Source organism: Paramormyrops kingsleyae, chromosome 21 (genome assembly GCF_048594095.1).
Source record: "Paramormyrops kingsleyae isolate MSU_618 chromosome 21, PKINGS_0.4, whole genome shotgun sequence".
NCBI classification, from domain to species: Eukaryota; Metazoa; Chordata; class Actinopteri; order Osteoglossiformes; family Mormyridae; genus Paramormyrops; species Paramormyrops kingsleyae.
This window is the reverse complement of record NC_132817.1, coordinates 12,502,788-12,530,078: the sequence shown is the minus strand read 5'-3', so window position 1 is coordinate 12,530,078 and position 27,291 is coordinate 12,502,788. Positions and strand designations below refer to the sequence as shown.

At 46.2% G+C, this 27,291-nt stretch overlaps 1 protein-coding gene across 2 annotated transcripts; it reads right to left on the bottom strand.

The window, feature by feature from the left end:
* Positions 1–576: 576 nt before the first annotated feature.
* Positions 577–23,610, bottom strand: LOC111847598 (phospholipid phosphatase 3-like). Of its 2 annotated transcripts, none has more exons than XM_023818938.2 (6): positions 23,031–23,610; positions 13,876–14,030; positions 10,999–11,282; positions 10,462–10,519; positions 6,273–6,449; positions 577–2,305 (listed from the first exon to the last, which is right to left on the bottom strand). In XM_023818938.2, exons 1-6 carry the CDS (start codon positions 23,167–23,169, stop codon positions 2,177–2,179), a joined length of 942 nt encoding a protein of 313 aa, XP_023674706.1. In that variant the 5' UTR covers positions 23,170–23,610; the 3' UTR covers positions 577–2,176. The 2 variants fall into 2 exon arrangements, with proteins under 2 accessions (XP_023674706.1, XP_023674705.1); XM_023818937.2 differs by lacking the exon at positions 13,876–14,030 and adding an exon at positions 13,259–13,416 and having other exon boundaries at positions 23,031–23,609.
* Between the last annotated feature and the right edge of the window lie 3,681 nt (positions 23,611–27,291).

Genomic DNA, 27,291 nt, shown 5'->3' with positions numbered 1-27,291 from the left:
CAGATGTCAGAGAACACTTTTGTATTTAATGAGTGTCACATTTCAATAGGACTTTTATGTATACATAAAGCCAAGCACATGAATGCAGCCAGCTGACCTGGAGGGTTTGGGGTGCAGTTGAAGGTGACTCCGCCCTCTTTCACAAGACATCAAGCGGCTGCAGCTGGAAGGATGTCGCGTGCAGTTAACATGTGCATCCTTTCTGAGCATTGGGTGCCGTTAGGGGCTCGCTTTGCGAAAGTCATTTTGTTTAGCGACTCAGAGGGACAGACAGCCAAAAACACATTAGCGCAAGCTGCCGTTACTGGCACTGATGGAATATAAATATTGTTAATGTTCACGGGCCCTCAGTCACTGACCGCGCTTCCATCATCCCCGGGGAGAAATACTGGCCCCTGTGGAATTTCAGATACGGCACCAGAGAGACCAGTCTAGCAAGCATGCATATAGTTTCGGCCATGTGTATTGTTTTGGCCTGAAGGAATGAGAACGACTCTGTTTACAGAGGAAAGAGAAATTTCATCCACTTAAAATATTCGGCTTATTTTGTGTAAAAATGACACACAGGAGAGAAACTGCACTGATAAAAAGCTTTTTATTCATTTTTATTTTGCAAGAAAGAAAAATTGCTAATACTTTTTTTTTGTACAAAAAAGAGACCATACAAAAATACTAGGTGATTTTAATACAATCATAAATGTAGTTTTAAAAACTTTATTAAAATGTACTATTAAAAAAATCTAACTTCACTGAATAAAAATCTGTTGTTCAGTCGATGCTTTTCAAGCAGTAGTTGTAAATATAAACACAGGTCATTCATAGTGGACATTTATCAGGCTTATGGGCCAGTTCACAATTGGTTTGATCTATTCAGAGGTGACAGAGGGGCCATGGCTGATGGGGGGGAAGCAGACTATACAGTGAACGGGCGGAGAGAGAGTGTAGTGTGCGCTGCCAGGACGGAAGGCAGGAGGGTTTACGTTACATTATGTACACATCCCAGAACAATGACCAGACATTTAAAAGAGTTTCACTTCTGTTCGCACAAAGGAGAACATTAAAAATCCACAGTTTTCTTTTCATTCTGCTTCATAACTATCTACATAAGATGAAGATCAACGTCCTTGACCCCCGACCCGGAACGGGAATCCTGTCATGGAGGTCCAGACTCTGTCCAGCTCCCGACACCAATGAGGCAGCGGAGGCGAATCAGAGGTATACTGGCCGCACGATTGACGACCCCCCAAGAGAGGCAACGCAAGACCCCCTCCCGACCAGCAGGAGGCAGTCAATGGCCAAAATGTGCCCCTCGTCACCCAGAGTCAATATGGAAGGGTGGCTTCACTCGGCACTGAGCCCCCAATGGTATGAGGAGGCATGGCACAGCCACACATACAATACAGTGGGTGCAAAGTTGTTGGGGGGGGGGGTTACAGGCTGTCATACCCTCAACCTGTCCCAGATAATACTTTTAAAAAAGGTTGCAATATGCATACTCTACCCACAGTCCCTACCCACAGGTCCTCGCAGAAACAGCAAGGTCTCAGCATCCTAAGATCATCAACAACACACTTTATAGCGACTGATTTCAGGCTGTAAGGGATGACGACGGTTACGGAGTTCGGATATAGTGCTATAAGTTATTTTACACTGTTAATATTCCTGTATATGTGCATTGTGTGATAATAATTTTACAAGAATATCATTCCTATTAGTTAGGAATTTGTTGTTATAACAGGGCCAACGTGGCTGAATTGGGGTGGGGGGGGGAATGAGGAGAAACAAAAAACAAGAGCCTCAAAAGGAGAACGAGAGCCAGCTGCACATCCAACATGACATCCATTCATTCATGCATCCATTCATCCTTCATTCATTCATCCATCCATTTGCTCATTCATAGATTGTTCCTGTTCTGCGAATCCACAGTCACAAATATCAGGAGACTCGGGCCTTGTCTGCCCACTCTCTCCTTTTTGGAAATGGGCTCTAGCTGAAATGACAGACGAAAGGACAGACATTTCCTACGGGGGTGGGGTGGGGGTGGGTCAAATGTCCGCCTCTCTTGCCTACATTCTACTGTCAGATGAGAAATCAGAGCAGCAGTTTGCTGGTCATGTGTCACAGGTGTGTTGGCGTTCTCCTTCATGCGTGCTCCAGGCCGTGCTTGGGCGCCCCCTCACACCATGTTGTGGTGGTTGTTCCTCTCTATGATGTCCGCCGTGGGAAGCAGCTCCTTCTTCACCGGAGGGGGCGGAATGCTGGTGCTCTTAGCTTTGGCCTTGAACAGGTCGGACACATAGAACACCTGGAAGAGACACGTTTCTGCATCAGTGTCGGCCTCCACTCGAAAGGCAGCAAGAACAAGATGGACAGCTGATGAGTGACCCCCCCCCCCCCCGAGAAGATCTTATCGCTCCTCACTGCCAAGTAAATGACTGTGGCAAAACCCCTTGGCGGCACCCATCATGGTCTGCGGAAGGCCAAATGCAAGAATGAGTCACGCTACTGAAGGCTGGAAAGTTCTACTCGACTCATGCAGAGTCTGTGAGGTCAATGGCATTCATGGGGGGGGATGGGGGCAGCTTTTCCTGCGCCTTGAGTGATGTGAAGCAGGATATGGAGGCTGGTTTACCTGGAAGTGGTGAAAAGGATGTGGACTCTGAAAATCAGCCATTGTCAGAAACTTCCTCTTAGAGATCTGGACACTGGCAAGTGAACAGCATGTGGCAAAGCACTTTAATGCATTTTAAATGAAATACTGATTCGACTCTGGCACACTGGAAAGATGGGTGTCTTCTAGTCATTTTCCAGATGTTTTTAAAGCCGACCAGCGGACTCTCCATGGCGTGCCGCGACACACTTGTTTTTCAGCGTACACTAGGGGCAGCGGCACAGGGAACAGGAACATTCTGGAACAGAACTGTGTGTGCTAGTGGTACTGCTTTCCAAAGAGGGCCCCTGTCGACTGCAGAGGGTCAAGACGAGTCCCGCTTCCACTAACAAGTGATCACATTTCAAACCTTAAGGAACATGTCCTTTTGTTGGACACAGTTCCTCCGGAGGGCTGTTAACTGAGGAATGAAAAACAGGATTTCAACTTGATCCGAAGTGGGAGACGTGTACACGACTGACATTCATAAGATGCTTCAGGGAAGCCGTCGGAAAACAGTTATCAATGTTGCAGTATTCTTTAGACAATATCCACTTGTACGGAAGGAGAGAGAGATGTCAAGCATAGCGCAGTGTGACTCAGACTCGGTGAGAGGCGGGTCTGCCCTACGGAATTACATCATGCTATTTACTGGGAGACCTTGTCATGCCTTGAAGCGATTCCCATTCTGTAACAAAGGAGAGGCATTTTTGCTCACATTACGTCTTTGTGCTTAAGACTTGCCCTCTCCGAGTAGCACTCAACCTCCGACCTCAGCTAAAGGAGCTTCCATGAGCCGCAAGCAGCAAACCAGGCTTTCCTGGATCTTTGTTGCCGACAACGTACGGTCAGCAATGGCTGGGGGGGGATCAGTGTGAGACACTCCCCAGGACGAAGTGTGGGTCTCAGAGTCTCCAAGCAGGACCCCATCCAGCACCCCACCTAAAATAAGGCACGCAGACGAAAGCAGACAGGCCTGATATACTTCAGAGCGCCATCGTGGACGGCAGGCGCATTGGTCTCTATAAACGGCAAGTTCTACGGCGTTTGACTCATAAGAATGCCGGAAATTACACCGTAAAATTGCCTCCGATCCCACGGCCACTCACTGCATAGAGCCCTCTGCACTGTGCTGTTCTTCAGACCTCGGTGACACTGCGTTTGATGGGGGCAGAGGAGCCCTCCAGTTCCACAAACAACAGGAGGCATTTTCCAAGTATTCAATGGCGAGATGTTAAACCTGCTTAGTCTCCCCCACCTCTGGCACCCCAGTAATGAACATTCCCCAAAGTTATTCTTCCGAACTGGCCTTTGGTGGTAGAGATTAAGCTCGCCCTCCCGAATGTCTTCAAATGAGTGATGCCATCCACCTAGCTAGGCGATGGCTCGGTCATCATCAACGGGCTGATGAAGGTCCGGGGGCAGGGCCTGGACCTTCGACAGGTAGTGGGGGGTGTCCTTCTAAGATGGTATATCGTGGGGAGACTGGAGCTGCTGTCTCCCCAAGTCAGACGGCTCACTTGAAGGGGTCCTATCTCGATGACCACATCGCTACCCCCCCCCCCCCCGCTTATACCGGGCGAATCGTCGGCATGCGATTGTGATGGCTGCTCCCCCAGCGTCACCATGGATACGCTCAGCGGACACAGACATGTCGCCCGCGAGCTCCGGCCTTCAGTGAGGCAGGGCTGCCGAAAACAAAACGTGAATTTCCCTCTGAACATCTGCCTGAACACACAGAACTTGGAATTCAGTAGGCTTTGGCACCACAAAGACAAAACCCATTATGAGCCCGGTCTTGAATCGAGTGTGAAAATACTGACTTTTTAGAGGGAAGTTTAAACTTTTTCCACTGTACCTGAGGACTCTCATAAATCTTATTTACACCATCGTGACACCCTTCCTCCCCTGTGCGGCAGTTTACATGCTGCAGCGTTTGACCATAAAATCCCAAAATGCAATAAATAACACTAATCGTGGCCCTTGGGAGCCTGAGAAGGAGGTGGACCCGACCTCTGAACATCACGCAACGCACTTCGTGTCGCTGTTCCAGCTCAGGCTGCCTGCTCTCCTTTAAAGCCAGCGCAGAACTGGAGGATATTAAACATTTTTTAATTGCAGGCCATAAGCACTCGCAGATGTAGGCCTGGCTCACGCTCGGAGGCCAGCGGGGAGGTGGGCATGGAGCTAAAGTGCTTCAGAGAGGATGTGACACATGAAACAGGCCAACAGGACCTCCATCAGCTGGGTGGTGCCGTGTCTGAGTCACTGGAATGGTATACGAGTTTTTGCACCCGAGGAACTCACGCCCCTACACTGTACCACCAGAAAGTCTGCACTGTACTCTACGGACACACTGCTCTCTGAAGCAGATGCAATCTCGGAATACCCCAAGCTGACCTACGGGTACGACTTCCTGGTCAAGGTGGAGATTGCAGGCTGCAGATGAGGCTGAACTCCCCAAGACAGAGATGACTCCACGGGGAAGGCAGCAGCAGACATAGGCAGACATCTGGACAGAGAGCCACAGCAAAGGTTTTATGGCTACCAGCGATGGCCTTTACATTCGAAGCCAAGGACAAATTAAGAAAAACGGCAAAGAGTAAAATCCACGTCCCCAAATCATGCTTTCTTAACCATAATTGCTCATTAAACTTGTTACTTGTAAATGCCTGCCAGACAGATAGTGTGAAGGCCAGGCTCAGACCAGGGGGGCACGAAGAACAATAGGGGGGGGGGGCTATTACATGTCAATCAGCACAATGAAAGATGTTGAGGACTATACAGTAGGGTGTTTTCTTTTGCAACGATCGAGAGCTCCGTATAGTCTTATGACTGGCTGGAACTTGTCTCTGGACAGATTCTCCGCACAGCAAGTCAGTCCACAGGAGGGAAGGTGATAAAACGTTCAAGAGAGCACAAGACCCCCTGAAGCGGACCTTTGCTTGCAAGTTTTTGGTAGATTTTCCAAATTCTGTGAAATAATAAATGATCCAAGAAGAGTCTCCCTCATTTTGAAATCTTCTGGGCAGCAGCAGTGCGGTGCAGCTTTGTTAAATAAACACCAGCAGTTCTGTTTATTTCCAGCAAGACCCGTCCACCAACTGAGATAATGGAGCGATACTTGTAAAAAGCAGAGGCTGGATATTTGAGCCCACTGACGGCCAACCGAGAAAATGATACAGATCATCACAATCAGGCCCCACAGCGTTCCCCATCGTGCTGGCAGGACATGGGGACAGAGGCAGGGCGTGTGGAAAAGGGGCCGTCCACCTTTTTCCATAAGCTAAATACAGGCTTTGCGAAATCCAAGCTTCAGTGAAGCTTGTAAGTGATATTGGTACAATTTTTTAAAATTATATTGGCTAAACATTAAGTTTGTAGTTATCAGATCCGGTGACCCTCACGACTACATTTTTCATCAAGCTCATTGGGGTGTTAAATGTAATGATTTAAACATCAAGCTTGTGTATGCAATTATGGTTAACTACGCATTTAGTTCTGTACCTCACAGACTGACCAAACTGATCAACGTTCACCTCACTCCACCAGCCTCCCCGAAGAAGAATATAAACTCCACCCACATTCATGGGAAGTTTAGTTAAAAAAAAAAAAGACTTACAATGCAGTAGGCCACCAATGCCCCCTGAACGAATCCCGCCAGGACGTCGGTGGGGTGGTGCTTGTGGTCGGACACGCGGGAGAGGCCGGTGTAAAAGGCCATCATCAGAAGGGTGAACTGCAGGAGGGGCCTCAGGAGACGGGCGCCGCGCCATGTGAAGCGGGACTGCAGGTAGAACTGGGGGGGGAGCAGACACACAGCAAGGATGAGTACAACCGGCACGTTTATCGGCGTGTTAAGAAGGCAGGACTGCCTCAGCCAACAGCGGCCTACGACAGTGAAGGAAATGAGCTTGAATGACAGACCAGAAAACAGAAATTATTTCCTGCAAGTGATATTCTTGCATTTAAAAAAAACCACCAAAATTTAAAAAATCAAGAAGGTGGAATAACAGACTAATAGATAGTTATCTACCAAGGTTTCAACGATTAGTGGTGCGGTGACAGAGACCAGAGACCATAAACACAAAACAAACAAATACTGTGTAGATTCTCAGCTCTTTCATGCCTTAAATTCCTGTCGTGGCAGACACAATATGATTTGCATACGACACAGAGCGCCTAAGTACTTTGTTTTTGAGACAAAGGCGGGCAAGCTGAGGCCACAGCAAAGACACACAAGAAGCCACAACATTCTTGTTTATTCTCCTTCCCAAAAAACTATAAGCACTCGTCATGGGCCAGAACTAGGATGGGTCATGGGTCAGCAGAAGACCACCCTCAAACAGACTGAACTATCAGGTGGGCTCCATTGCTACTTGACTTGGATATCTGATCATATTTTGCAGAAGTCAGCACTGTCGTGGGAAATCCTTAAGAATTCTGCATTAGGCTCAAAACAAATGACAGACACATAGATAGATACATAGATAGATAGATGCATTGTTAAAAACATTTAAGATGCATTTAGAGCTTATGAAATTATGTCTAAATAATCTTTTCAATTTGGAGACCTGGCTGGTAGGTTCCACACACAATTTTTATTATATGCAAAGGCGGTTGCTACAGGCTTCTCTTCCGGCAGATAAGGGAGAGAGTCCCGCTCTCCCCGAAGCCGCCTCATCCGCGGTGCCTTTATCAGTATTTACACACAGAGGGCACTGGTGAGACACGGCTGTACGACATTCACATCAGTATGTTACTACACCTCTGTCTCCGGTGCCGTGACATGGTAAAACGTATACATTATTATTATTTTTTTTAACGGGCCATTTACTTGTAGCGGATAACATTCGGGTTAAATAATTGTAGCGCCATCCTGCAGGGTTGCCAACTCTCACGCAGGAAATCCTACGGCAAATCTATATTATTCCACTATAAACCTAACATTAGCTACATCAAAAGCGTTGGGATAGTTTGCAAACCCTACAGACTATTTACAAGGTAATAAAACTGTTGCATATATGTAAAAGAGTATGCATGCGTGTGCAGACTTGTCTCAAATTGGAAAATCTCACGCCAGCCAGCTGACCAAAGTTCGCAACCATGATCGTAGAGCTGTTGGGAGAAACGTTAAAACGGCGACCGACAGTGCGAGTTATAAAGCTTAACTACGGCTGAAAATTCACTGCCTACCTGACTGTCCGTGATGTCTTTTACAATATTATACATTAGCGAAACGTTTGGCGTGTTTGCTAGCAGGGTTGCCGCCTCAGTGCCATAAAATCCTGTACATCCACTCACTGACTAAAAATACTGCAAGGTTTGTTTATGTCTGTTTGATGGGGAAAATAATAGGGATATTCCATGTCCAAGAATGAAATTGTTCACGACCAGAATCCTGGACGGGTGACAACCCTATTTTTTTAGCAAACGTTAGCTTGTAGTCGCACCGTAGCACATTAGTAAGTGATTTGGCTAATGCTAGCTACCGGACGGCCATTTTTAAAATACGCGGTATCGGGATTCACCCATGACGCATTTCCGGTGATGCTACCGGCAATAAAGAAACTCAAGGCGCAAACTGCACGAGACCTGATGGTAAAAGTATGTATTCCAGGGACCGGGGGATTACAGGGATTTGAGAACTTTGTTAGTTACTGGGTCCTTTTTACATTTCTCATCTCAAGTAAGAGGTACGGTGATGGTGTCATTAAAATCTGAGCCAGAACTCCCAAGGAACCAGCAGGTTCGTTCCATTTAAAAAAAAAAAATGTTATTAAAAATGTATATTTTAAAACAATTATTTAAAACATATACAGACCTGGCATACAAATGTAATTTCACAATATATTTTAAGCATAATATGTGTGTGTGTGTGTGTGTATATATATATATATATATATATATATGTATATATATATATATATATATATATGCATGCTTAAACAAATGTACTAAATGTTTATAAAGCCTTTCAACAATCCCGCAAATAGTCCCCCCTCGCCTTTTTGCGGGGTGAGGGCAGTGAAGGAGGTGGTATCACAGTTAGCACAAGCTTTTACTGGTGGCTTAAGGAAGTTGTTCCAACACGACCCCACACAGGGCAGCGGGAGGGTAACGATGCCTTGACAGTGGTAATAAATACCGTGCGGGTGCCAAAAACAGACGCGGCCATTACGTCTGCAGTGCTCAAAGTGGCAACTGGGGTGTGACCCTCTTCTGCAGCTCGGCCACCCAGCCTATGCCCCCCCCCCCCCCCCCCTCCCCCGCTGACAGAAGATAAAGGGACACCTACAACCCCAGCTAAGAACCTTTGTTCTGCAGCACTTCCCTATCAGGAAAGAATGTCTCGCTCACTGCTCTCAAAGGGAGATGTGAAAGAAGGCAATCAGATAACAGGCCGGTAATCAGTGCTGGAAGAGCTGTCTTGTGCCCTGGAATGGGCAAACAGTCTCCAGGGATAAACCTGGTCACAGCCACCAGCTAGTCCTTATTAAATAAACTTAATGGTTATGCTGAAGCAGCCACTTTTATAGTGTCAGCTGTTATTAAAGTCGAAATTACAGCTTCATGTTCATTCCCTATATTGTAGTTCATCTTCCATTTGCTGTTTGAGCCAAAACAAGCACTGCAGCACTGGAATAAAATCCACTGGCTGGAGATGGCATCTGCATTCATTCGTCACCCAAAGTACATTTTAAAATATTTTTTAAAGGTTAAACTGCCTTCCCCTCCTGGGTGAGTCTGCCACACTGCATGGGCCCTCCTAACTTTCAAGCGTCTCCCATGGCACGCCGGACGGCCCAGGGGTCGGTGGCTTGGGTCTCACCCCGTCGCCGTGCGGTCTGGGTTTTCTGGACGCACCCGCAGCCAAACCCAGAAGCAGTCTGCAAGGAGGTTACGGCGAGGCTAGGAAATACCCACTGTATGAAGCCTCCTCCGCCACAACACATGCTGACATCACCACCACCACAGCCGACTACGTCCGCCGTGGGTGGGGGGAGGGGAGGGGATGCCCGGGATCTCGGTGTGATTCCCGGGAGAAAACATTTTGGTTCTGGCAGACATAATATCCTGCCACGGAAAATGGTTGTTTTCTGCATACTGGTTTGAACTCTGAAGACCAAACTGGGTGATCGAAAAACGAAAAAAAATAATTTACCAAAAGTTCTGAATCAATGAATCAACAGCCACCTGGAAGGCACTGTAATTTAAAGCTTCCGCTGACACAGCAGTTGTGTGGATGTCCCTACAAGACAAAGCTTGTTTTTGAAATAAGACACCCTTCCCTGCAGCTCACTGAGCAAGACAGTGAGAGTCAACGATTTCATCCAACCCTTCATTCCCATATAATTGTCTAACTTTTTGTGTCTAGGCCTGCACATGTGTCATTATTCTTTGCTGGGAATTCATGGTCCGAGGGCACGGACCACCCTTAGAGTGATGTCACCATACATCTCGTGGGGTTCACCTGCTGTTCCTTCTGCTAGTCACCTTGCTGCCAGTGTCCCAGAAACAGGGAACCCCAATAAAAAAAGCAGGCCTTTCATTTGGACCCCAGCCAAGCTGAAGTGTGGCAGGTTTTGATAAGGTTTTTTAGAAGATGTGTAGTCATTTGGATACATCTGGACAGGATACTGTCCACACAGCAACTGCTGCAGATCGACAACCAGAGAAAGGATAGAGCAAAAGGTGAAACCTTCTGATATGCAACCCACGCAGTTAACAAGGTAGAATTTATCTGCCCAAACTAAAATAAGCCACAAAAACCCCTGCCTGGGAGCAAGAGGGATGAAGGAGCTACTCACCGCCAAGTACAGCATGGTGTACATCGAGAAGGAGGCGTGGCCTGAAAAGAACGATTTCCTGGGGGGGGGGAAAAACCCACAAAAATCCAAAAATTAATGGAAAATCGGCAGTGCCGAGCAACAGTTCATATATCTACACAGGATATTAAAACTGTTATGTTCATCTCATGTTTCTCACTGGCTTTCATCGAGTCCCAGCCCTTTGTACTGTCAATCAGCACTTTGTGAGCTTAATATTGGACCCCATTTCTACAACACTGGGTGAGACGATATATGACCAGCAGTCAAATGATTAAATTAATCAGCCCTTAATTTGAACCCTGAACACAAACATTATATTCCCGATCTTGCATTTCAGTACTGTTTTTAGCTTATATGTACTTCTTTACAGTCCTTGGCTGAAGTGATCTCAACAACGAACAGGCATGTAGGTAGGTAGATATTTTATAATATCTGACGTATTTTTATCTTTTGCATTGGTTTAAGCACACTTGACAGCCATAGAAAAATCCACGCTGAGGTTTCAGGGGACCATACCTGGCCTCCTGCACCACTTTACTGTCTTCCTCCTGGCAGCTATATACAGTTATATAGCCACTGGAGCAGTTGATTGTGGAGAAGTCCGGCCTGCAAACGGCCAGGAAGTGTGGCCGCAACCGGCCCACCGACACCTTGGCGATGTCCGTGAAGGACTGGCTAATAGCACAGCCGAAGATGAAGACGCCCACTTGCTTGTACAGGGCGGAGATATAGGGGTTGCCCACAAAGGACTTGGAGCCCTGGTTCAGGTAGTGGATCCTGTACCACTCCCCAATGATGATCTGAGAAGGAACAAGGAGACAGTAAGTGAAAGGTCCCAAAAGTGTCAGTTCTTGGTGAATCTCTTGGGTACTGGGGCCACGTACCAGCTTGTGCCCATCTGAAGGTCAGATGGCAAAGATGCAGTTCTAGTGACCATGAGATTTAGGACTTTCACACATAACACATGGGGGTGGATTAGAAGACAAATGAGGGATGACCATGCACGTTTAATGGCCTGTCTTGCCTGGATTAATACCATTAGCTTGTGGTGAAATGAGACGTTTATTCATTACTTGATTAAAAATGTGTTAAAGAGCGTGGAGACCGTTGGTGAGGTGTTAGCCCCATAGCTATGCAGTGCAGCAGACGGTCTGTTCCCAGCAGCTTACAGCCAAGATCATGAAGTGTGGACCCATCTGCATGCCACAGCTTAGACACGCAACGTCTCGAAGGTCCACACAGTTGGTATTGGCATTGCTGATTAGAGGCTCTGGGCCGTCCCACTTAAGCCACTTAAGTGTAACTTGGCTTCTCTATTCCCAAGAAGTACCGCTGATTCATGGTGGATGGGGTTTGCGTATCCGGAGTCCATCTGAATGAGCCATGCTCACTTGCTCCGTCTGACACTTGAGAACCAAAGGCCTGCCCTGTGGGCACAGCGGGCAAGATGTGCCACTTCAGGATAAACAGAGTGGGGTGGGAAGGATCAACAATAATTGGCCACAGCTGCACTCAGCACAACCGCCCACCCCCGTCACCACCCTTCCCGGCAGGAGCCCAAGGAGGCAGCTGGTTTTAATCACCAGATCTGCTGAGCTTGGAACGTGGGCCTTCATCTGGAGAGCTGCTCCGTTTGGGTCCCCCCCCCCCCCCCAAGCCCCTCCCTTGGCTCCTAATTGCAAAACATTTCAGCAGAGGGCCGAAAGCTCGGTGCGAGAGCATCAAAAAGTTTAACCGTGATCGCCGTCAGGGTCTCTCCTGGCTTTTCGCTACTCCTTAACGAGATAAGCCTTTGAGATTTGAGCAGATGTTGACAATCTGAGGGCTCGTGGCACCAATTAATGCTGTTTTTACAGTGGAAAATCTGAGCCACCTATCTAAAATGAAAACAGCCATTAACTGAAAAACAGCTCTGGGGTACATTTGGACCAAGACTGCAATCTTAATGTGTTTTAAGGACAGGGGCTATATCTACCGTGATGTCAGGTGTCTTTGTAAGAAGCTCGTTAATGCCATACAAACCTCAATAGGTTTAAAAAATGAAACAGAACCAAGATGCAGAACAGGCCTCTTTACTGGAACATTCTATGGTCCCAACTAATTGCAGCGTCCTGGCATCAACTGTAATATATGTTTCTGGAAACTTTCCAACTGTAGAAGCCACATGGAATCCCACATGTCCACAGATTACTGTAGAAAATGGAATGACAAACGAGGGAAAAACGTGACCTCTGAGGAGATGCAGGCGGTCCAATTCTCATGGTGGAGAGTCTAAGCAAAACTGATTGGACCCACGACGATACCTCTGCCGTACAGCAGAGTGCTATGATGAGAACTAGCTAACTCTGTTCATGTCTTTTCTTCCTTCTCTCCTCCAGAGCAGAATTCAGTTGTTGGAATGGTATGGCACAAGTCAACCGGCATGTTTACCCTTTTGACATCTCAGAAATATGACAGAGTCATGCCATGATAAGACAGAGCATGCGAGACGGAAAGAAGCAACAACGAGATATGATAAAGCGCATTAGCTAAATTAGCAGTTCTAGATGAAGATGCAGCTAAAACAAGGAGCCAAAATTGTTTGACACCCAGTGCTGCTGGGGATGTTGGCAACCTGGGAAGCAGCCAAGCAGAATTTAATGGCACCACTATGGAAGTTAGTGCCTAAATGCTTCTGAGGGACAGACGTAGCTAAATAAACAGATCACAGTTGGCAGGTCACAGACGGGACAGCACAGACATCATTTGCTGGGTAGGTACTGATAAAGGAACTTACAGAAAGGATGGCGACGACAATGCCCACAGCGCAAAGCACAGCGTCATTTATGGTTTCTTCCTTTTTGGATGGGTACTTGATGGACTCGTCGTCGCAGTAAAAGCCGCGTTCGTAGGGCTTGACAGCGCTAGACTCAATAACCAGGAAAGGCAGGCCAGCTACAGCAACACCACAGCAGGCGTGGGGCGGGGGGGACAAGAAAAGGGTTTCAGGTCAGTGACGGACACAAGAACATGGGGGGCACACAGAAGGGGCACAGGGCAGGGCAGCCAGGCAACGAGGGGGAGGGGGTCATCTCAGGGACTCTCCTGTGCCCTGAGTAATGTACTCTTCACGGCTGGGATCTTCCAGAGCAGTGTTTCATAATCCGGTCCTTGGGGACCCCCAGACAGTCCATGTTTTTGCTGGTATCCAGCTCTAGGAAGGTAGCAAATATGTGGACTGTCTGGCAGGGAGATCGGAGGGAGCAAAAACATGGACCGACTATGGGTCCCCAAGGACCGGATTGGCAAAAACTGTTCCAGTCCATGTCATGAAGACAAAAAGACAACGAAGGTGGGGTTTCCCCAAGACCCCGCCCCTCATTGCCTGACTCTGCTGCACTGTGGAGAACTTACAGAGGTGACTGGCACTATGAGGCCTGTGGCCAGCAGGATGGGCGAAGGGACGGTACTCCTTTTAAAGGGGTATCTGATGCTCTCGTCGTCACAGAAGAAGCCGCGCTGGTAGGGCTGGACAGCCGCGTTGTGTACCGTGATGGAAGGGAGCATGACTGCGCAGACAGACAACACTGGCATCAGCCCACCTGCTTCAAGTACTTACCTGTGGTTCTAACCGGAAGGGGCCTTACACATTTCATGTGGAGATTCAGTCTTTTACTCAATTGAAATGGAAACATTGCCTTACAAAATAAATGCTAAGCTCAGCAGAAATACACGTTCACCCGCTTAGAGAAAGCCACAAAGTATTCCTTTAACTGGAGCTTTGATCAGGAAGTACTAATTTCAAGTCCTTCAGTTCATTTCGAGGATTTCAGAGTGTACCCCTGTCTTGTTCCCTGTGCATTCTGGGATAGACTCCAGGGCTCCCTAAGACCGTGACCAGGATAAGCAGTTAGAAAAAGGATGAATGGAGTTCTTGTAGACAGACCAGGCTTGAAATATATATTAAACTATAGAAGACTATACACACACACACACACACTTCACCTTCCAGACACTCTACATCCCAGATTGGAAGAATAATTCTAATTAACTAAGCAAACAGCCACCATCCAATCAGACTGCACTCAGTCAAAGGGAAAGCAGACTCCTCCAGCGCGGATCCGTCTGCAGACAGAACCCAGCACTTTCCGTGGGTCTCAGTATGTTGTTCTTTCTTCCCCAAGTTTAGTCAGCCCAGCAACACTCAGAAGCTAAGCCATTTCCAGACATGACAACTGACTTCTCATCCAGTGACCTACAGTAACTTCTTTCAGCTGAAAACGTCACTTGTGTGCTTGCATTTTTTTTTTAAATTATAGTTCTTACCCAGCAAACTGAAGAATAAGCCAAGAAAAGACAAGGGAAACATTTCCGAGAAAAAATCTGAATAGTAAATAGTAAATGCAGGAATGATGTTAGTTACATTTTGTTTTTTTTCAGCACAACCTAAACCACACAAACTTTTTTTATCCCTCCAGCCAAGAAAAGAAAACATGAACTGCTAGATAATATCAGAAAGCCAACCCCAATGCAGGTCTAAGATTTCCAAATATAACATAAAAATAATATAGGCAAACCAATTTTTTTCCATTTTCCTTAAACCGGTCAAGCATCTGTGGCCCCATTGTCCTTTACACATACTTTCAAAATTCAAAATCAAAACTTCTCATTAGAGTTACACAAAAGTAAACCCCTAACAGCCAAAGCTCATCGTCTGAGATTCTGTTCACACACGGCCAACCCACGGTGACAGATTATGATGCTAATGAATGCCCCCTAAATGCTTTAGGCATATGCAAGAGCTGCCAGTTGGGTGTTTTTATCCAGCTAACTACGTAAAAGCCAATTAGGGGGAATTTAGACTATGAACAGAATCGATTCACAGCATCAAAAAAAATAAATAATAATAACTGGACCTTGACTCTTCGAGGAACATGGAGAATGACAACATTCCTAGGGTCTGTGAACAACAGAATAGGCAAGGTCTAAGATAAAGCCTCAGTGGACGTTTTGAGAAGTAGGGTTTCTGGGTAGTGCTTGGCCTGCTGGGTAATGCTTCGCCTGCCTCTACAGACCATGACCACATGTTTACAAAAGTCCTTCTATGCACAACAGGTCCTCCAGCGCTAGGCCGAGGCAACATTGTTCTGTTCTCTATGCCATTGCCAGGAGAGCACCTTGGAATGTTGGGATGCCTCCATTTCAGACCCTCCTTAGCCAATGGGGGGGGAAACAACCAGTTCCTTTGTGGTGTGGGGGAGGGGAGCATGCGTTGCTCTGAGGACAAAAACTTGCCACAAATGGCATTTTTCGCAGAAGTGAATGACTGGGTGTATGGGGGGGGGGGGAGCGTGGGAATGTGCGATTACTCAAAACTACAGCATCCAAGCCTCGACCCCCAAGCCTGCCCACACTTTTGTTCTGTCCCTCAACATACACACCTGATTCTTCGAGCCAACTAATTTGATGACCTGCTTCAGGCTCGCGGGAAGAAGATCAGCACGCGACTGGCCCAGCCCAAGGCCGCAGAGTTTATATCAAGAGGTCATCAGTACTGCTTCACCGACTAGCCTTCCGCTGAAGCCATAATGGAAAACGACTGGGCTGCACTGCTGCAGGCGTGAACAACAAGCGTCCGCTGCACTTATCTGATCGCGGCACACAGCTCTCTGCTGAAACAGCACAGACTCCCCCCGCTGTCGCTGGCAATCGACCCGTTACGTGCCGTTGAAAGTCAGTCAAACGATAAGACGCCAAATACTATCGACTGGGCCTCATTTGGGGGGGCGCACATACAAAATACAAAAATCCCCCCCCCGACCGGGCCCCCGTCCCACCACCATGCTAAGCAAACCTATGATACACAGACTTTAACTCAGAATGGCAAACCACAGCAAGATTACGGATTTCAGGTGTCTTTTATCATCCGGGGTGTGTTGAGGTTTTGGGAATTCTAAAGTAAGAGGGGTTCAGTATGCTGTACCAATGCAGGAGAAAATTAATAGGGTAGTTCCAATGAGTTTAGAATACCCTACAGACATTGTTGGTGGATTTGCAACATAATCCCATTCTGCACCACCAGATCATGTCACTGGTCCACCAAACTTTCAGGCTTTGGCATACCTGGCAGGAGCAGGTAGGGGTGGGGTAGCAGGGGAGTACAGGGTTTGAGCTGAAACTCTATAGTGTAGAGTACAACCCAAGGTCTGAGTCTGGATGAGGAGAGGAGCTCCAGCCTAGAAACTACTCCCCAGGCTACCTCTGCTTTCAGAAGAATCAAGGGCTTGTAAATCATCTGCTAGTAGCCACATGGAAAACCATATCTACTCCTGCAGAAAACTCCACGTGCTCTCCCACAGGACCCTTCCACGACTCCAGGATTTATGGTTAGCAGGCTAACCATTTCAAACAACTCTGCAGGAACGTCAATCCGCCTGAGTCTGGCACCTTCCGTCTACGTGGCACGGAGCAAAAGCAGTTTTACGAGGAGAGTTCTCATATATCTTCTTGCACACACTTTTTTGGTCTGAAGAGCCAATGACGACTGATGTGCATTTACAGTACGACGTCTGTGGGATGTTTCTATGGTCATATTTTGGACCCATTACTACACACTCACCACAGGTGATCGGTGCATTAGAACAGAGGTCTACTAAACCCAGAGGAAGGCTCTTAAAGACATGCCAAGGGTGGCCAACCCTGCAGCCTTTAACATTGTCTGCTACTTTTATGTGGACAGGCCCGGAAACGAGAGGGGTGACATACCCAGAAGCACAGGGAGGGAACAGGGCAGCGGTGAAAGGTGGAAAATGTGATGGCTTACTACTCTGTCTTTGGGCAAAAAAAGGAGGTTTTAATGAGCTATTTCAACATGTGATGGAGGTCTTCTGGAGAAAAGGCAGGGACAGGAGATTTTAGGGTGATGTACAATGCGTGGTTCCACCTCTCTCTTTGGGGGGGGGGGGGGGGAGTTGGAAATTAGAAAGAAAATAGCAACAAGCAGCAGCTGTGTTGGCATCACATGGCCGTTACCAAGGAAGCGAAGACGGCTGGTGCTTCATCGCAGCCTCATTTATTAGGGTAGTGGCGTGCAGCCCCCCCCCACCCCGCTTGCCCCCCTCTGCCCCAGCATGTTTACCTGGGAAGTAAAGTTACTTAGGGATCTCCCTCTGGCTTCCAATGGTGTGTGTGCTTGGAGAACAACACGTCCCAGGTGGGTCCAAAGAACATCACCTTCGCCGGAACATGGCTGGTCAGTCGTGCAGTTGGCAGGTGTGTGAGACATCGCCAGGTGTGGACACATTGTCAAACTGGGATTATCAGCAGCCAGGGGGGCAGGAGCGGTACCCTAACAGGCCCCCGTCTGTGCTTTCCCCACTGACAGAACCCCCCCCCCCCCAATCCCCCGCTGCTGCCAAACCCACTAACTGATACTTTCTAGCTGAGCTCAGAGCCTGTCCTTTGGCGATCTGGGGGTATGAAGAAGGGGCAAAAGTACTGAAAAACACGCCTGCACTGTTAATCAAAATAATGCCCAAAGTTGAAATACTCTGCTTCTCAAGGCCATAAGCAGCAAAACCCTTTGATTCCGATTCACGAAGTTGTGGAGTGATTTCCAGCATTGAGCTTGTGACCAGGACGTCAGCCCCCCCTCCCCCCTGCATAAGGTGTTTTGTGTATTTAGAAAGTCTCATATATACATGGCTTTGCCTACAAACATGCAACCTCATCAAATGAGCTATCAAGAATGCTTTCATGGCATAATCCAAACCCAGCCCTCCACCATGATCATCCTCCAAATCATCTGCACGTCATTCCTTTGCAGAAATCCCACACCCCCCACACAGTCAAGAAACATTGTCTTCATCATAAATAATTATAAGGCTGGCCCTGCTTTGCCGCCTGTGCCAAGGCTGACTCACTGAAAGAGACAGCTAACTTTTGGGGTGCCATGCCCAGAGGCGGCTTTGCCCAGCCAGCCGGGGGCGGAGTCTACGCTTCCTTTGAAAACATTTCACTCGCTTTTTCGTGCCTCTGAATGCGTAATTCTGCTGGAACAGTTCTGGTAGAGCTGCTTTTTATGCACAGTTAAACTGGGCATCTTGGTTTGATTGTAGAAGTTGGAGAGCACCCCCTCCCAGTCCCCCAAAAAGGGGGGAGAGGATAATCAAGTAATTATTAAAGCAACTCCGCATCAAGAAGCTCGCTGGGGATCCTGAAGTGTCAGCACACAGACAACAATGGCGACTTTGTGCTAACTTGACCTGAAATCAACAACAAGTTTGGCGTTAAGGTTTAACACACACACACATGCACACACTAACCCCTTAGTGATCCTCTCCTAACACCATGTTCTCCACCACAGCCAGACACGTTCCTAGCACAGGCGTCGAGATTCATCTGGCTTCAATCTTCTTTCGGATTTATTGGAATCCAGTTGCGAGGAGCAGGGATCGGAGGGGGCCGGAGGGGGCCGGAGCCTGCTTTGAATTCAAGAAGTGAACCACTCAACCGTTAACTACTGAAATGGTTAAATGGGGAGAGAGCTGGCCAGTCTGCTTTGCCCTTAGGACCACTAAGGAAAGGGAGACTCCCCACTGCCACGCCGCTTGACACGGCTGCAGACGCTCTGAAGGCGACGTCGCCCCAAAACCACCCAGAAAAACAAAAAACAGACGTGAAACCGTGTGACGAAATTCAAGGTCCCCACGACGGAACCACGTATTCTGTGGGTCTTTGGGGATAAACATCCTTAGTTTTGTTTGCTTGGTGACTTTGTTTCCAGGCTATAAGGCTGGGCCTGAAAAAAGGGGACATGTAAAGCGAAGTACAGGGCGCTGCCGTCGATTACTGTAGCGGAGGGCTCTGCAGTGCCAAAGCACTAGTGCTGGCGGACTGACCGAGGCATCCCAGCGTGACGTCAGGCTGGCCAGGCAGTTACATTCATTCTGGGGCATGTCAATTAACTACGTCAATAATACAGCAGATAGTGACCTGGGGTCTGTGGTGGTATAAAAATACACCAAAGTTATGAACTGAATAGGCCTCAACGAAGTGCATGTCAAATAAACAGAAGGGCTTTAAGAGAAAGTAGCAGGCGTCTAACCCCTACTCAGGTGCTGCTTAGGGTGGTGTGTAGGTTATATACGGAGTTGAGCTGGAGGAGATAAGATGCCAGGCAGCCTGCTTAAAAACAGCCAATAAGGGCATATAACTGAGAGACAGGCTACCAGGGGACTGCTGTCGGACTCCGAAAGCTCGACGGGAATATTTAACATGCATTTCTGAAGGAGTGCCATCGGACCACTGACACACCGGCACGCGGTGGTCAGGCGGTGGTGCGCCTTTCAGGGGAACCGTCCGGTATTCTGTGGCCGTGCCTCTCCAGAAAATTGCAGGTTGGGCTTTTGGGGGTGACTGCTGTAATTAACCAGAGCAGCAATCTCTGGTTTACGAGCCGCCGCCCCAGCGAGATCTGCAAAGGCGCTAAGGAGAACGTCCCGTCGGCGTGCAGGTTATGAGGTGGACTGACAAGGTGAGTCAAACCCACACCACCCAACCAAGACAGGAATTCTGTAAAACCTGGAGGATCATACATTTAATTCAACAGGACCAACATGAATGTTTACATGGTACGCTTAATCCAGGTTAACCACTGCCTCACCATTTCACAGAACTACTTAGCTGAACTTAGGAACTTAAGTGGTTTAAATTATAACAATTTGGTATAGCATGTAAACACCTCTGTGGACCATATTGCAGACTGCAGACAGACCAAAACATATGGTTTCAATGATAATCATCAGGGTCATTCTACTAGGTTTGGTCATGACGTCTACAAACCAGCTGCTCAAAACAAGAGCCGTGGGCTATTAACCGAGTAGATGGAAGCGCAGACATCTCAACGCACCTGTAGACTGCTCAGCTCTGATTGGGTTCTCTCTGAGTTCCAGGGGGGCGGGGAGCTCTGCACCTTCCACTATTTCCCTCCCCCAAACACTAGTGACAAGTTTACGTCAATGCCACGAGTCTGTGTAGAACGGGACAGATCCTGGAAGCATTGCACTTCAAGAACAGGGCAACACAAGATCATTCCAGACACTTGGCAGCGCTTCGGCAAAATAACAGGTCGGTTTCCCGGTGTTTTCCAAGTATAAAGAGATGAAGATAAAGTTTCACTTTTTTTTCCCCGCAGAAAACTGATGTCAGGGTCAACAGCAAAGAGTTCTGTCATAAAACGCCGCCACAGACCAAGGACAATCTTGCATGGCGGATCTTAGTGTAAGAACCAGCTATTACATTCATCGGTGCGTGCCGCCAGCCCGTTAATCTCACTCCACAAACTCGTGAACCTCGGAGGGCACAATTGTCATGCAAATGTGGAGAAAATGATCACTTCTCCAAAATATCCCAGAAGGCAATGGGATAAGAATCTCAGATTGAGTCATTTGCTGGACTGAAGAGTGGAAAAGCCATGGGGAGAGAAACACAGGTGGAGACCGCCGTGATGGGACGGCAAGCTTGGTCACATTCCACCTGAAGCTAATGTTATGAGAGCTCCGGCTCTGAAAGACACCAGCAGTGCAGCAGTAAATTTTCGACCTGAAGTCCTAATTATTTTACTCACCTATACCAACCACATCACCTCTCATTGCCAGCATACGACCAGCTACGGTTTTGACGAACACAGACAATCCCAAGATATCATGCCATCTAACATCAAAAAGTAATTTCTGCTAATTCTACCAAGTGCTTCTAAAGACAACTTGCACAAAAGGCCAGTCGACAGATTGTACAAACGGATGCTTTTTTGACAGATTCCTGGGGAGCGGTTTAACCGTCAGGAATGTGTGATATTATTAGAGTTACACTGTCAGAAAAAAAGGACCAATTTGCACCCCTGAGGGCATAATTACCTGTCACTGGGACTATACCCTTAAGGGTCTGCCAGCTGTAGGTAAATGGACCTTCTAATCTAATTTAAGGTGCAGAAATGGACTCTGGGGAACATTGTTGTACCACTGCGGGGAACCTAGAGGAACAAAACTATACCAGGGCTGCCGGCTTTATTCTGACAGTGTACCCGATTGCCTCTGCAAACGCACCCCCCCCCCTACAGAAAACAAAAACCCAATCAAATTAAAGGATTTAGGTAACAGTAAACCCCAAAGTCATCCATTAATGCATCTTCTGCGATTCTTTGACTACTCACACTTAACAGGTCCTGACAACACCCACACAAAACCCCTGTGGGGGCCATTTGTTAGCCACAGAACCATACCTTCAGCAATAATGTAGGGATATATTGTTTAGAATTTAGACAGCCCCTACTTGGAGCCCAAAAGGTATCCCACATACTCATTATGTACCCATTATACGTGACACAGACTGAAGCAAGTGGCAGGGAGACACAGCCACCCGGGGGGGGGGGAGACTGAACCGATGGCACAAGATGCAGCGAGATGGAAATCCCTCATAAACAGTCAAGACAAAGGCTTGCATTTCCCCCTCATATAAGTGTCAGTCTTGGGTCTATGGTGGCTGGGGGGCCAGCAGATAGATTTTTTTAAAGAGAGATCAGTCTTACTTGCTTACAAATCTCCCCACAGCTATTACTCTGCTACTGTTAATGGCATAACGTGCAAGTATAGCTAATTTACAGCAGCTTGCAGTAAACCCTCAGTGAAAACTACTGTTTAAAATGAGACGTGTCCTTTCTATTTATACCAGCTTAATATAAACAGCAAAAATGCAGAACAGGAATTTTTAAGGCAAACTAGAGACGGAAAAGTCCAATGGGGGGAGAAAAATCCAGTTTCCAAATACACGCGAGTGAAAACAGAGCTTTTTTTTAATGAAATAAGCACATTTTAAAACTGTATCCCGAGTCCAACTGCTGCTACAATTTCTTACTTTTGATATATAAACAAGCAGCGTAATCCGTGACTTACAGCGTCACCTTTTGCACAATTAAGCAAGTCGTGTCTCTGCTGTATAAGAACACAGGACTGGCGCACAGCGCGCTTTATCAAGTCGGACCGAGTGCCTGAGAAACAGATGGAGGGCTTCTCGTTGTTTACAAATTGTACATATCATTAGATACTTGCCTACCATATATCTACTGTGTTTGACCGCTAGTACTGTCAGTAAGATAAGAAAAATTAAACGGCGAGGATACAGCTGTTTATACTGATAATATTATGGACTTCAAGTAGACTAATTAAATGCGAAGAACTATCAAATGCAGACAAAAACCATGCAAAAGTCTTTTTATGGTTTTAATTATTGCTCACGTTTTTAAACAGCTGAACTTGATGGGTTTATATTAATAATTAAAGTGAAAATACATCTTTGGAAAGTTTTGCTTAAAAACACTCCATACGTAAATTTACCTTCATAAATCCGCATTCATTCTGAAAGATGTCAATAGTCTTCTTTTGCTCAGGTCATTTCAAAGATTGTTTTAATGAATGCGTGCCTCACTTTTTTAAAATTATATACACACATTTTAAGAATATGCCGCGCCTAAGACGGCATCGCAGAATGTTTAAACTCTCAAAACAACTCACCTAAAAACAAACAGAAGAGATCTAGAAAGACGAGCAGTTTCCTCTTGCTGTTGTCTATGCCGTTATTATTATTTAATGTTGCGTTTCCTCCGTTTCTGGTCTCTGGTGCCATCGTCTTCTCATACATGAAGTTTTGCATTAAAAAGTTTTACGTCTGCCTCGGTTGAAATCCAACAACAAAATGTGGCAATTAAAAACAGCAGACTCTTAAGCTCGCGTTTTAACAAAACGACAACCTATGCTGAAAACAATGAAGGGCGGGGGGTGGAATTAGCATGAAAGAAACGTTTCTCCAAAATGTTCATCCAGCGCCGGGAAAAGCGATCTCCTTGTATTGCCGCTTGCTCGCTCAGCCTAGGCGCCGGAGTGATGCTTTCCAGTAATGCAAGCCTACAGGTACTGAGAAAAGAAATGCATACACATATATCAGTGCCTATCCGTGGTAAAATATCTTAAAAATAAGTAAAATGATCTGCAGCGCACTTGTGTTGTGATGTAGCCTACAGCAAATTCAGTGTTTTCTAATCTCTATGCACGGAACTCTCGCTTGTAAGTTGTACTGCTGGTGGGCGCTTCTCCTTCTGTTTTATGAATCCTCGCCCCCCGCCCGCTCCAGAATACGCCAGCCCACTTCCCCCAGAGCCACGCTACGACTCATTATCCCCCTATTCCGACGTAAAGCTTTCCCAGGAATATTTTAGTCATCACACATGAGTCTTTAGTGCTACGAGCGATCCCGTTTTACTGGATGTTTTTGAGAGTCATAAAATGTTCTGTTTGCTTGTTTATTGGGGGTGGCACAAGATGACACTACAGTTTATTAGGCCTGTGTAATATATAGTATAGCAGTGATTCATAAACATCCACAGTGACTAGTATTTCGTGATAAAAGTGATTCGTTCGTTTCTTGCAGTGTCAATGTCATTTTTATTAAGACACAATCGCATGATCTAACCTGCATAGTAAATTGAAAATTAATGTAAATTAATATTTAAAATAGGTATTGCCTGTAGTAGGGCATGGAAAAGGAATTTTGAGAAAGCGATTACTTGCTCCCTCTAGTGGACTATAGAGATATTACAAAACCGAGCCGGAGTTCGTAAAATACGGGACACGGTTCACCAGTGACATGTCAAACGTATGAGTCGACGGTGCATTATGATTTATGCAAATGATTTATGGCATTACAAGACTGATAATTAAATAAAGTAAACTGAAAATCTAATTGCATTTATAACTTTTTGGTTTATGTTGAAATGAACATATTTTCTTTCTGATACAGTACATAGGATATAGGCCTAATGACTTCTGTTTCGCTGTGTAACATGTATTTGAGAATACGGCCTGCCATCTACTGGTAAAAATCCTGCGTTTGCGCATGTGAAATTTTTGTGGCAAATCAGCAAAATATTCATCTATCCGCAGTGTTTATTTGACCGTTGTTTTGTGCTTAATTTTTATGCTTAATAAAACAAATGTGTTCAGCCTCTGACTCCTCTGAACTGCGAATGATATCAGGTAGGGAATAATTTTAAAAATAATACTATATACATCAAGCCTAGCTTTGTTCAAGGTACACGGTTTTCCCTACTACGCCTACCATGATGTTGGTTTCTCTCTGTAATCCTCATTCGGACCGGAGCCGCAATGCGCGCCTCTGATTGGCTCCCGCCCGACACACCTCCTTATTAGCTGAAAAATGTCCACATGGCGTGGTTTGAATGAGATTCAAAAATCCCGCAACCAATTCCAGGAAAGTATAACCCCCTTTAAAGTAAGGATACCGAAAATTTATATTGCATTAAAAAAAAAACTGAAAGCAAAGATCATAAAAAGTACTGTCTTGTTAAAATGTCTCAATGGCATGGTGAGCAGCTCCAGCCTTTGCGGTACATTCAGCAAAGTGTTCCAAACTAAACTCTTTAGTCACTGCTGTGAGATTTTCAATAAGCAACCCCTTGCTATTCGCACCGAGTCCGAGTCAAAGGGAAAACATAACCAAGAAAGTAGCCCGTATTCATTCATTTTTAGTTTTACTTTTGACTTTCATTTTTCATTTTGAATCATACTCTCACTGGCCACTTTATTAGGTACACCTGTTCCACTCGTTGTTGAAGCAAATATCTTATTAGCCAATCATATGTCAGCAGCATGATGTATATGGCCAGTGGGTGTATATTTTTTTATTAATTGGCTGTACTCATACAAGTTAGGGAAAACTGCAGAGCTGCCAGCCGAATAACGATTAAGTATCAGATTTTAATATTGTAACGTCTGTATAGTCCATGTGAGATAGTCCGATGCTGAAATATGAGTATAAGTGAGGCGGAGTGGCCATAGAGAGCAGTGGGACAAGTATGCAAACTGAAAAGAGCGGAGAAAGCTGGTGCCAAGGAAAAAAGGATAAAGTGAAAAAATGCGCTGGAGAGAATGCAGCAATACGTATGAACAGTTTGGCTTCATTTAGACAAGTTGTAGTTCATTAACTTTACAACACTGCCTTGGGTCATGACTTCAGTAGCATAAGGTGAGAGCTGAGAGCAGGGTGGCATGGCGGTGCAGTGGTTAGTGCTGTTGCCTTACACCTCTGGGACTGGGGTTCGAGTCTCCACCTGGGTTCCATGTGTGTGGAGTTTGCATGTTCTCCCCATGTGGTCGTGGGTGCTGTGGTTTCGGCACACAGTCCAAAGACACCCCCAACAAAAACCTGATTGGAGTAACTAAATTGCCCATAGGTGTGAGTGCATGGTGTGTGAGTGCCCCCCTGTGATGGGCTACCCCCCATCCTGGGTTGTTCCCCACCTCGTGCCTATAGCTTCTGGACTCCCCATGACCCAAAAGGATAAGCAGTTTGGAAAATGGATGGTGAGAGTAAAATCAGCAGCATCAACAGGCCCTGCAGTAAGTCATTCAGACTGGAACACACTGGCTTTCCAACATTGATTAGTGGCACAAGCACCTTGTTACAAAGCTGACATTGATTCATAATCATGTCTACAGAGAAAGACCAGCAGAGACCAGTGACTTGCTAAGGAGCAGCTGGTTAGTCCTGTATTTGACTTAGGCAGCTGCCTAGGGCAGCAGATGTTGAGGGGGCACAACTTGCCAGCCAATTTCACTTCACTTCAGATGTGGGGGGGGCACCAGTGGTGATGCTCCCCTGGGGAGCCACATGTGACAGGATCGCTACAGCTAAGGAGGCTACTCATGTTTTAAGTAGCTATAATATTCTTAAGCTTTCAGATCAAGCACAACACCACTATGGATGATCATTTTCAGTTGGCTTAGAATTTGTTTAGGCCTAATTGCACATGGATACTCTTGATTAAAGTGTCTGTTACAGTTTGCTGCCAATAATAATCTTTCATCTGCTTTTGTATTTTGTCATTTTCTGAAACGATATTAGCTTTTTTAGGAGTGACCTTTCTTGTGCCTGAATTGGTCAACGTTGTGAAGTCCTTTCAGGCACCCTGAGGAGGTAGAGTATAAAACCTGACATGGAGTTAGGGGAACTAGACCACATTTCCCCCATTCAGATTAGGATTTGCTGTTTTTGATATTTCATCAATCATTTCTGTCATCTGAATAAATTTCAACCTTAATATTCATAAAAGTTGTCTTTACTGTAGTTGTGAAATATACCACCTAAAAGTGATCATTTTGATGATTATTACTAAACTTTGTACCAGTTACTTAAATGGTTGAAAATTGCAGTAGATCCCCAACGATAATTCAGACTCGAGGTTGTTAGATTTTTGGGACACGATGCCAGAGAGTGAACAATTCTGCCCCCTGGTGACACAACTACGCCACTGAACAGCACTCCTGAATATTTAATTTTCAAAGCCAAAGTCGGCGCTGGCAGGTCTACATATTAACTCATTCTGCACATATCTTGGCTCTTCTCTGTCAGTTTTACGGCATTCTTGCTCATGATTGTAAACACATTGATCGACACTGGCACAGATCATATTCATTTTCTAATCTGAAGATTATCATTCAATACACAAACTAAGGGAAAAAAATTCATGCTAGTTCAGGTAGATTGTGCATGGATGGTGGTTCTTGTTTCCTCGACACGATGCTTTAAAATGTCACAAAAGCTTAGACCTACTGCAGCTTTGTGGTCAGTAATCAGTTGCTTTGTAGCACCGCTAGGTGAGTTCAATTGGTGTTTATTATAAATGGACACATGACTCATCGTGATCCCAGTGCTTATTAACCAATTTATAATACAAATAGTACATCACATAAGACAGGA

Bases quoted from the DNA above. Each gene is read 5' to 3' on its own strand.
- LOC111847598 (XM_023818937.2), bottom strand. From the start codon at position 23,169: ATGCAAAACTTCATGTATGAGAAGACGATGGCACCAGAGACCAGAAAC. The intron at 10,520-10,998 runs GTATGGTCCCCT...CCCCCCCCCCAG, and splicing joins AAAGTGGTGCAGGAGGCCAG to GAAATCGTTCTTTTCAGGCC. The intron at 6,450-10,461 runs GTGAGTAGCTCC...CTCCCCCCCCAG, and splicing joins ACACCATGCTGTACTTGGCG to TTCTACCTGCAGTCCCGCTT.